We start from the raw sequence: 11,995 nt of genomic DNA on the forward strand, positions 1-11,995 counted from the left end.
GGAGGTCTGAGGAGCAAGCGTGGTGAGAGGCGACTGTAGTAAAGCATGAGGCTCATGCTGCATAGACTGCGGTTCAAGTTGAATGGGAAGAGGCTCAAGCTGAGGAGAAAGTGGCAGGTGCATGCGTTGAGGTGGCTGACTCATAGCATGAGGTTCCTGCCTCAAGAGTTGCGCTTGCTGCAAGGGTTGAGGTGGTTGCGCAGAGAGAGGCTCTTGTCTCACGAGTTGAGGTTCTTGAGGTGCTTGCCTCGAGAGTTGAGGTTCTCGCCTCGAGGAAAGTGGAGGTGGCTGCTGCGAGAGTTGAGGTGGCTGCCTCAAGGATGGTAGAGGTTGTCGTACCTCAAGGGGTTGCTGCCTCGAGGATGGAGGTAAAGCAAGATACTCCTGCCTCAAGGGTAGAGGAGGTTGTAAAGCATAAGGTTCCTGTCCCCATTGTTGAGGAGGTTGCTGCGTGGTAAGAGGCTCCTGCCTCAAAGAAAGTGGAGGTTGCTGCACAGTGCTGGTATCTGGCAACTCCCAACGCGGCAGCTCACGCATGGAGGTAGCTTGAGGAACCTCAACCTCATACGTCTGGCAGATTGTACTGCGCTGAGGAGGAGGAGCGCTCGCAGGAGGAGGTGTATTAACCTTCTCTGCCTGAAACTCCCGCATCAACACCGCAAGCTGCGACTGCATAGTCTGCAGCAAAGCCATCTTAGGATCAGCAGAAGTTGAGGTCTGTTGAGGCATAGCTTTAACAGAAGTTGAGGTCTGTTGAGGCAGCACCTTGCCTCTCTTAGGAGGCGTGCAGTCACCTGATGACTGCGGCGAGTCCGAGCTAGCCCAATGGCTACACCCTGGCTGTTGGACTCGCGCGGTCTGGACTTTACGCTTAAGAGGTCTTGAGGCCTGAGTCCAGCGTTTTCTCCCCGAAAAATCTTCTGCAGACGAGGATCTAAAGGGCTCAATCGTCTGAGAGTGGAAGTGACGATCTCTATAAGATACGCCCGCAACCACTGAGGATACTACTGTGCGCCGATCAAGGCCTGCCGAACCCTTTTGCCCTTCGACATTGCTTCTCCCCTGGGCTTGGGAGCTTGCAAGAGGTCCCGGACTGGGAGGACGACTGGCACGCACAGAAGTATCCTCACGCGCAGCACTGACACTGACACTAGCACTAGGCACAGCACTGGCACTACCACTTCCCACTGCACTTTTCACTTTAAGTTCCTTGACGTCTGCCAAAAGGAACTTGTGGTCACTCACTACCGACTCCACTTTATCACCTAAAGCCTGAATAGCACGTAAAACATCTGACATATCAGGCTGAGCACTAATAGTAGGTTCGGGGGTAGCCACTACAGGGTGAGGAAAAGGTTGAGGATCATGGGGGGAGGAATAAAGTAAAGAGCGAGCCGAACTCCTCCTAACTCTCTCTCTCTCTAACTTAGTGGTATACTTAAGGAATCGAATAAAATCAAGTTCCGAAAGTCCGGCACATTCCTCACATCGATCTTCCAACTGACAGGATTTTCCCCTACAGTCGGAACAAACGGTGTGAGGATCAACCGAGGCCTTCGGAAGCCGCCTAATACAAGTCCTACATCGTCTTTGGGGAGGAGCTTGAGAATGGTCGGACATCTTGAATCAAAGAACAGTCAAGGGGGATTCCAAAATAAAGCTAAAGATCATTAAACCATAAATCAAAATTAATCCAAAAGCTATCTAAGCTAAGGGAAAAGCTTCCTGTATAGCGAAAGCTGAAATCTCAGAGCAATACTTCACCAAAACCGTGAACAAAGACTCCAAAATTATAAGCGTATCCATGTAGGTCTTGCCGGAAGCACGACAGAGGAAAAATTGAGGTGGTGTCAACAAGAAGTACTGCAGTACCTGGCCACAGGTGGCGCTGGTGAGTACACCCCCCTCTTGTATAGCGATCGCTGGCGTATCCCTTCCGTAGAATTCTGTCGGGCAACGGAGTTGACAGCTACATGATTATCGGGTAAGATTAATATTGAAAAATATCAATTTATCTATATACTAAGACACTTACCCCAATTTTGGGGATAGCAAAATAAAAGAAAAAAAATAGAACAAAGGGGAATTTTCTTCTCTTAGCTCCTCCCAGCCTGACAAGAGATTCAGCCGAGTTTGAGTGATATATGCTGAACTCCCTACTGCTGCTACAAGTGTTCACCAAGGTGACCGGAGGAAGCAGCAAGGGCTATCGGAACTGTGTCACATTATTACATATAAAAAAAATTACCGTACCTTATACACTACTGTATATGTAAAAGGAGAATTCTACATTTATAGTGTATAATGGTTATATGTAGAAAAACTAGAAAAATTAAATTAAAGCAACTTGTTACTAAAATAGATTAATCTCATTAAATTAACAAATAATTATATACATAAATATTTAAAAAAAAAAAAAACCCAAAACAAGTTGATATGCTTAGACCACACATAAACAGTGACAAAAACGGAACAACTAAGGAGTTATAAAAACCACTTCAACCCAATTCTAATAACACACACCATTTTAATCCAATATAGATATGAGCAATGAAATGTACTATATAACAATTTCATTGCAACTTCAATAACTCTATCTTTTGCTTTGGAAAATATAAAGAATTTATTTCTCAACAAATTAATTGAGGCAGATAACACAGATAAGACCAAAACTTTTGATACAGTTTCAAGTAATTTGCCAGCTACAGGACTGATGGCACAAAACAATTTATCCTGAACAAAAGCCTCCCAAGATTACCCTAGACATATTACGGATCTCTTACCGTAACCCCATATTTTTGACAGTCTTTCCAGTAGAGTGAGACAGAAAATTTCTTTTTCAAAACCACTGACATTCCCCCTAACAGAGCCTGGCCAGAACCCAATATCCCTGATGCCAAGTGATAAAGAGGTAGTGGAGAGTAAACAACATCAGAAGTCGTAAATCCAATCATTACTTCTCCTGCCAATACTGCTAAAATACCTCTGGTAGGACAAAAGACAAAATTTGCACATAGCTTCAAAAAAATAATACAAAAAAATCAATTAGAGAATCTAATTACAGTATAAAAATACTGAGCAAATTAAATTAATCAACAATTATAATGATCACCATGATGATGTCAACAGACACTTGAATTTCAATGCTTTTCTGTACTTGGTACCAATTTCATCAAATACATATATTTTCCTTGTATTCCTTTGATGCAAATTCCCTGGGTTTGGCTAAGCTAAATTTCATCTACACATTAGTTCAATTCAACTTACAACTCAAATTACATTTAATCTTACGCAATATATCAGTTGATTTAATACAACAAGAACAGTATACTGTATATACTAAGTACTGTATTATACACTGTACAAACAGTTTTCTGTTTGTGTGTGGAGTTCCTCTTTGTGAGTGTAAGGTAGGGAGAGGGATTAAAACCAGTATAAAGATGTTTTTTCCCACAGGGTCATGATCAGTGGTGTCACTCTAGCCAAACCTTGACATGGGTTCATTACCACTGTCATTAAAGTTAAGGCTTGTACCCTCTCATTAGTTTCTCTACAACAGGAATAACTAAGCAAACTTTATAGTAGGTAGAACTCCATGTTATCAATCAATAATGCATGACCAGGATAATGCACTTCAAAATTTACCCTGTGACATATCTACTATCTAAAGATGAATGAAGCTAAACAAACATTAGAAATTAAGAATAATGAAATTGTTTTTATTATGACTGTAACATAGCTATTTAAAATTGAATCATACCAAGGGTAAATCATGAAACAACAAGAAAATCATTTTGTATTTGAAAGGCTCCAAAATGTTATTTGATTTGATATTGAGTAAAGCAAAAATATCTGAAATATAATGAAAAAGAACCTCAATTACAAAATTTTGCACTTAAATTATGTACAGTAGGTACTGTACTTTTTCTTCCTTACCTTGAATGTTTGATCACAGCAGCCTTTGGCAAACCAGTTGTTCCTGACGTATAAATGTAGACCATTTTGTCGACAAAACCAACATTTTTTAATTGTGGGGGAGTACTGTTATCTGCTGTGGCCAAGGCTGCATCAAGATTCACACCATCTAACAATGAAAATATGAAATATATTAATATTTTATACATTCAAGTACATCTTGAAATTCAAAAATATAGCATTAGTTATAATTAGTACAAAAATAGTGTAAAATATACTGATAAAAATCATCGGTTAAAAAATTACTTTGGTGGAAAACTAGCTACAAATATTGATAATTCAATAAATCATCAATAAATGGTAAAACCTTATCCAACACCCCTGTGGTTGAGGAATACATCGGATAATAGGCAATAAAAACTAAGGATGATTTTGTTGTTAATGTGCGGTGTGATCTCCAAGAACTTAATGATAAAATCTTTGGCTTTGTACCGTAATACCGCTGCAAATTTTGGTAACTTCGTCGAAGCATCCCGCCCACATACAATCACCTGTCGTCATCAAAATATTTCACTACTCAATTTTTATTTTTTCCTTTGTGGCGCACGTATTTCATTTATGTTTGCATAACATTTGTAATTAAAAAAATAGCATATAAAAAAAGTTGTAAAAAAAATTTTCAGTGCTCGTTTCACTTAACTAGTATTTTTTCGTATATCTTTTTAAGACATTGATATTTTTTTCAAGGTAATACTTATCATCTACCTTTAATCAGGTATATATTATGCATACTAAGTGAGGTATAAAGCAAAAATGAACCTCATGTACTGCGGACAAATGTAATGTTTTGTTTCGTCATTGGTAAGCGGGAGGAGAGAATGCCTGAACCAACAGCCAGTCAGCGAGGAGCTTTCAAACCATGGTTCGGCTCCAGTTACCAGCTAGGATGAAACAGACATAGGTTTAAACAGAAGCATAATGACAGCCTCTAGCTTCTTCTCCAGAAGTTTTCCCTCATGAAGTGAGCGTCAATATGTCAGATGAATTTCAGCACTGGAGTGCTGTTATGGGTTCAATAAAGCCAAAAACCTCAAGTCTCCCTTACACACACTCAGTCCAAGCTTGGCATGTTGGAACACTGGCCCTAGAGCAGAGATGACAATATTTCTTTAGTAACTTTATGTCATACTGGATTCCCTGCTCTACCCTTTCAGAAAAAAGTACTTGAAGACCACACAGCACCTCCGCAAAAATAAGTTTTTCCTTCATCAAAACCCCTTTTATTTTGACTTATAAATATTCACTGAAAAACAGTAATTGCATTCTATAAGTAAAATATACTGCGGCAAAATTCTTACTTGTCAAAATTCATACGTTTCAGAGGACATACTTTACTTAACAAAATAATCACATCATCACCAGCCATATTGTGCAAGGTGATATAAATGTGAGTCATAGGGAGGACTTTAACAAATTATGCTGTTGCTTAAAGAGATTGCAAAAAACTTCATTAAATACAAACTCAAATGGTAATTCTTTTAATGAATGATGTCTTGGATAAAGTTAGGCCTTTTCTTTATTAGGATATGATGATGCAAGTCACTACGTATGAAGAAAGAAAATTTACAAATAAATCTATTTACTAGATAGGACCGTTGACCTTGCGAAATACATTTCAGTACAATGAATTAGACCGTGTTACGGCAGAATGGTACACCTTGAAATAGGTGTAACATCTGTTAACTTGGTAACAAACAGCAATGAAAAATGATGTGCTATTCACGGGTTATTAAGGGGACAATATAAGATTGGTTACAGATTGGATAAATAGGAAAATTATTTCTATACTTCTCAGAAACATGTATCTCCCATTACTGAACACACCTAAAATTTATAACATATACATAAACTATTTTGCCCTACAGCAGAGACCTGGGCACTTACAAATGGATATAATCATTCTAAAGCGCCAGAAAACTTTTAAAAAATATTCACCTTTAACTTTTATCTCCTCCGACGAAGCATTTGTAATATAATGGGGAAGACTGCTGATTTCTTCATCTTTTAATTCATTCACAGCTGAAATAAACAGGAGAGTTTTATAATCAATAGACAAATTCATTGCAGGTCAGAACACATTTTATCTAATACTAATGCTATATCAAAAAACAGCATTTCCTTTCAGCATTTCACAGAAATTATACATGCCCTCTTGATAAACCTACAGCTACATGAATGGGCATTTAAAAATTCAGACTCTTGTCTACCACTTGAACGGGGGCTAGTGGTGCCTGTGTATATTGTTTTAAGGAGAAAATCAAAGGCTACATCTGACTTAGATATTTGTTAATGACAAACATAGCAGGAACCTTCACAAATAAATATATGAAATAAAAAATTTTCATAAATAATAATACATTTAAAATGTCTTACCCGATTGTTGTTCCTTCCCGTATATAATTGCTTTGCAATTTGCAATCTTGATACAATGCATCAAAGGATCATCCCTAAGGTTATAATTTATCAAAGCTGGAACTGCTCCAATCTAAAAAAAAAAAAAAAGAGAAAATGTCTTTACTGATATCATAAATCATCATAATAAAGAATTTTCTTCTGGAAAAGAAATACATTAAACACCTTTCCAATACAATCTTACATGACACTTACAGTGTCTTCCTTGCATTAGTGTTCTTCAAACAAACCTACTTCGAAGGGAAGAAGATAAGAGTTTACAATCTCTGTCTAGTGCCCCGTGTGCATTTGCCATAAGGCCAACAGGGACTCGAAGACAATAGCTCATATCATTATTCGAGCAGCTACCATTTGACATTTGGAATGTGGGGCAGAGAGGAGGATCGCTTAGTAAAAGTTATGGGTTTGCACTAAGGGTAAACTTAATTATTTGTTTTTCAAGAAAAACACAATTTGTTTGTAAGAAATTTATAACTTGTGCAGCTAAATCTCAATTCAGATGGGGAGGATTTGATTTGCCAAATCCCTGACATTTAAAACGAAATGCACATGAATGGTACATAAAAAACCTGCAAATCATCTGTGCATATATATAAATTTCTTGTTAAAAGTAAAAAAAAATTCCACAAAGACAGTAAACTTGAGTCTTGTGAGGATTTTTAGGTGTAAGTCTAAATTCTTTAGAAAACAGGAAGTAACGTAAAATTAAAAGATCTCCATCATAAGGATACCATAATTGAAAATGTAAGGGGGCGGTGACAGGTAGCTGATCACTATCCCACTTACCTAGGATCCATCCAACGGGAGGGACCATTTGCTCTATTGCTAGTAAAGCTCTCAAAGAGTGTCTCTGGTCACTTGTAAATCATAAATTGTAACTTAAAATCCGATAATATTATTCAACATCTCTACATTCATAGTATTTAAAATCTAAAATGTGCTAAAAATCTATTAAATTTACCACAAAGTTCTTATCAAATGAACACTAAATCCAGCTAGAGATATTTTGCCAGTCATCATGCTACCAAATGTTCTAATAACTAATTTCAAGATACAAAAAGGGACTGTATTTCTTGTAACAAGTGTCATAAGTTATCACATGGATACAAAAAACTACTTATACTTGTTCTTGGTAATGTATATGTATAAATCTCTATTGGACAAAGATAAATATCACCAATCTATAAGGAAGATTTTAAAATGATAAAAATGGTAAAAGGCATAGTAGTGTGAAATTCAATTGGTTGCACCAAAGCTAGTAACAAAAATAGCTGATAAGAATGGTCACATACATATACCAAAGGCACTTCCCCCAATTTTGGGGGGTAGCCGACAACAACAAGAAACAAAACAAAAAAGGGGACCTCTACTCTCTACGTTCCTCCAGCCTAACCAGGAACTCAGCCGAGTTCAGCTGGTACTGCTAGGGTGCCACAGCCCAACCTCCCACATTTCCACCACAGATGAAGCTTCATACTGCTGAGTCCCCTACTGCTGCTACCTCCGCGGTCATCTAAGGCACCGGAGGAAGCAGCAGGGCCTACCGGAACTGCGTCACAATCGCTCGCCATTCATTCCTATTTCTAGCACGCTCTCTTGCCTCTCTCACATCTATCCTCCTATCACCCAGAGCTTTCTTCACACCATCCATCCACCCAAACCTTGGCCTTCCTCTTGTACTTCTCCCATCAACTCTTGCATTCATCACCTTCTTTAGCAGACAGCCATTTTCCATTCTCTACACATGGCCAAACCACCTCAACACATTCATATCCACTCTAGCCGCTAACTCATTTCTTACACCCGTTCTCACCCTCACCACTTCGTTCCTAACCCTATCTACTCGAGATACACCAGCCATACTCCTCAGACACTTCATCTCAAACACATTCAATTTTTGTCTCTCCATCACTTTCATTCCCCACAACTCCGATCCATACATCACAGTTGGTACAATCACTTTCTCATATAGAACTCTCTTTACATTCATGCCCAACCCTCTATTTTTTACTACTCCCTTAACTGCCCCCAACACTTTGCAACCTTCATTCACTCTCTGACGTACATCTGCTTCCACTCCACCATTTGCAGCAACAACAGACCCCAAGTACTTAAACTGATCCACCTCCTCAAGTAACTCTCCATTCAACATGACATTCAACCTTGCACCATCTTCCCTTCTCGTACATCTCATAACCTTACTCTTACCCACATTAACTCTCAACTTCCTTCTCTCACACACCCTTCCAAAGGCATAATAGTACGATCAATGATCGTGTGAAATTCAATTGGTTTCACCAAAGCTAGTAACATTAATATCTGAACATAATTCTAACCATCACGTAATTATCTGATAAGGAATACAACTAACTGACACCATAAAAAAAAAAAAACTGACATCAATAGCGTCTTCAAGGTATAGTCAAGAAAATCTTTTTTTAAGGGTTCACATGGTTTTCTTGCAAAACTTTGAAGGATAAAAGCTTTCTTATTCTTGAAGGGAAGAAAACAGTATTTATTTTAATTTTGGGCAGTTAGCATCGATAAAAGTCAAGCTTCAAAAACAATGAAATATGAATAGCAGTTAAGTATAAGAATAGTAAATTTTATCAAAAGTTCCTTTTTGCTATTCTAAACATTGTCTGCACTTAGCTTGTCGTTTGTATGAAATTAATGTAATGATAATGCTTATGCAGATAAAATAAGATTTTAATTCGTATATAAACAATTTTCCTTTATAGTAATCAGTAAGCAAGAAAGACAATAAATGAAAAAATATATATATGACATGAGAAAACAGTGATAAAAAACACAACTATAGAGCGTAAGAGTTATCCAGTAAACGGAAGCATCATACTTACTTTGCAGAGACCTAGCCATAGACAAACATACTCCACAGAGTTCTCTTTGAATATTGCCACAGCATCGCCATGTTTGATTCCTCTGGAGGCAAAATAATTACCCACACGATTGCTGTATTCATCAACCTGAAAAAGTAAAAAAAAAAAAAAAGTGTATTAGAACAATTTGTGCATTTAAGTGAAAGTAATAAAAGATTTCATCTTATTAAACAATTTCACTGGATCACTTTTGTGAATGACTAATTTTTAACTAGCAATTTCTTGACTACAGATAGTAAAACAATTCATATTTGCATGAAGAATAATGATGTTGTACCAGTGAAGATGATGCATACATAATATAAATATATATATATATATATATATATATATATATATATGTATATATATATATATATATATATATATATGTATATATATATATATATATATATATATATATGTGTGTATATATATATATATATATATATATATATATATATATGTGTGTATATATATATATATATATATATATATATATATATATATATATATATATATGTTGCGTGAGATTTTTCATAATTCTGACCATCCTTTGCATTATATCTTCCCAGACAGTACCATCCTGTATGTACTACAAGGTATGCAGTTAATTCTAACAGTCTTGCCTTCTCCATCATAAGGCTCAACACTACATTGTATTCTAAAAGTTTTATTCCAGCTATGACCAGATTGTGAAATGATCTTCCTAATCATGCCCTTGAATGAGAGGAACTTTAGAAATTCAAACTTGCAGTAAATGTTTTTATGATGAACAATGTGACACGAGTCTCTCTTCATAATTTACGTACGATAGATCTATTTTACCGTTACAGTAGTAGGTTGGCCAGGGCACCAGCCGCCCATTGAGATACTACCGCTAGAGAGTTATGGGGTCCTTTGACTGGTCAGACAGTACCACAGTGGATCCTTCTCTCTGGTTACGGTTCTTTCCCTTTGCCTACACATACACCGAATAGTCTGGCCTATTCTTTACAGATTCTCCTCTATTCTCATACACTTGACAACACTGGGATTACCAAACAATTCCTCTTCACCCAAGGGGTTAACCACTGCACGTAATTGTTCAGAGGCTACTTTCCTCTTGGTAAGGATAGAAGAGAGACTTTAGCTATGGTAAGCAGCTCTTCTAGGAGAAGGACACTCCAAAATCAAACCATTGTTCTCTGGTCTTGGATAGTGCCATAGCCTCTGTACCATGGTCTTCCACTGTCTTGGGTTGGAGTTCTCTTGCTTGAGGGTACACTCAGGCACACTATTCTATCTCATTTCTCTTCCTCTTGTTTTGTTAGTTTTTATAGTTTATATAGCAAATTTTTATTTCAATGTTGTTACTCTTCTTAAAATATTCTATTTTTCCTTGTTTCCTTTCCTCACTGGGCTATTTTCCCTGTTGGAGCCCCTGGGCTTATATCATCCTGCTTTTCCAACTAGGGTTACAGCTTAGCAAATAATAATAATAATAATAATAATAATAATAATAATAATAATAATAATAATAATAATATGATAGATCTATTTTAACTTTACTGATCTTAAGATGTTTGGTATTTTTCATTCCCTACTTCTCATAATTAGTTTATTTCTTTCTTTGTTTAACTGGATTATTTTCCCTGTTGGAGCCCCAGGCATCGTAGCACCCTGCTTTTCCAAAGAACTGTAGCAGCAAATTGTTGAAAAGAGGACTTGGAACAGGGCGGCAACAGATGTGTGCTTTAGAAAATGAAACTGGAAATATGAACAATGGAGTTGGAGTGATAAAAATTGCAGAGGATTTCTATACAATGCTATACACTAGTGATATAAGAAATAACTTTACCATTAGAAATTATGAAACACCTGAACCAGTACCAAACGTAACAGTAAAAGTAAGGAAAGCATTAAAAGGCATGAAAAGAGACAAAGTAGCAGAAGATGGGCTAACAATTGATTTGATAGTAGATGGAGGAGATTTCATAGTAGTAAAACTCGCTGAACTTTAAATTAAATGTCTACAAGAATGCTCTATACTTAAAGCTTGGAAAAACATTATCACTATACTAATTCACAAAGCGAGAGAGACAAAAGGCCTGAAAAAATACCGCCCAATAAGTTTACTCTCAGTATTATATAAAACATTTACAAAAATCATATAAGGCTGAATAGAAAGAAAGATAGCTAGACTTTAATCAACCAGGAAAGCAAGCAGGCTTTAGGAGTGGATATTCAACGAATGACCAGATGCATGTAATTAACCAGGTAATGGAAAAAATCAAGAGTATGACAAACCACTATGTATGGCATTTTCTGTCAAAACCTCAGCAGTAATGAGAGCCTTTCAAAGACAGGGAACAGATGAATCTTACGTTAGAACACTTAAAGATATCTACTGTATACAGGAAATACAACAATCCTAAAACTACATAAAGATAGTGAGAAAATTCCGATGGAGAAAGAAGTTAGACAGGGAGACCCATCTCCTAAATTATTCACAGTATGCCTAGAAGAAGTTTTTTAAGAATTTAGATTGGGAAAACGTAGGAAGTAATATTGACTAGTAATACCTTAACCAATTGAGATTTGCAAATGACATAGATGTGTTTAGTGAATCATGGAGGAATTACAAAAGATGACATATTTGAATAGGGAAAGCAGAAATGTAGGATTGAAAGTTAGGCCTAATATGAATAAAACTATGTTAATGTTCAATGAAAATGTAAAGACAACAA

The 11,995-nt window shown here is 36.8% G+C and overlaps 1 protein-coding gene across 4 annotated transcripts in view; it reads right to left on the reverse strand.

The window, feature by feature from the left end:
- The window catches only part of LOC137645653 (long-chain fatty acid transport protein 1-like), a 169,678-nt gene that overhangs the window by 41,738 nt on the left and 115,945 nt on the right, over positions 1 to 11,995 (reverse strand). For 3 of the 4 annotated variants that reach the window (XM_068378485.1, XM_068378483.1, XM_068378486.1), the window contains exons 4-7: positions 9,249 to 9,374; positions 6,349 to 6,460; positions 5,911 to 5,994; positions 3,937 to 4,084 (exon numbers count right to left, since the gene is read on the reverse strand). In XM_068378485.1, the coding sequence (XP_068234586.1) occupies positions 3,937 to 4,084; positions 5,911 to 5,994; positions 6,349 to 6,460; positions 9,249 to 9,374 (470 nt within the window). Of the gene's footprint in view, positions 1 to 2,783; positions 2,986 to 3,936; positions 4,085 to 5,910; positions 5,995 to 6,348; positions 6,461 to 9,248; positions 9,375 to 11,995 lie in introns of all 4 variants that reach the window. The other variant, XM_068378484.1, reaches the window with a different exon arrangement.

Source organism: Palaemon carinicauda, chromosome 8, assembly GCF_036898095.1.
Source record: "Palaemon carinicauda isolate YSFRI2023 chromosome 8, ASM3689809v2, whole genome shotgun sequence".
Classification (NCBI taxonomy): domain Eukaryota; kingdom Metazoa; phylum Arthropoda; class Malacostraca; order Decapoda; family Palaemonidae; genus Palaemon; species Palaemon carinicauda.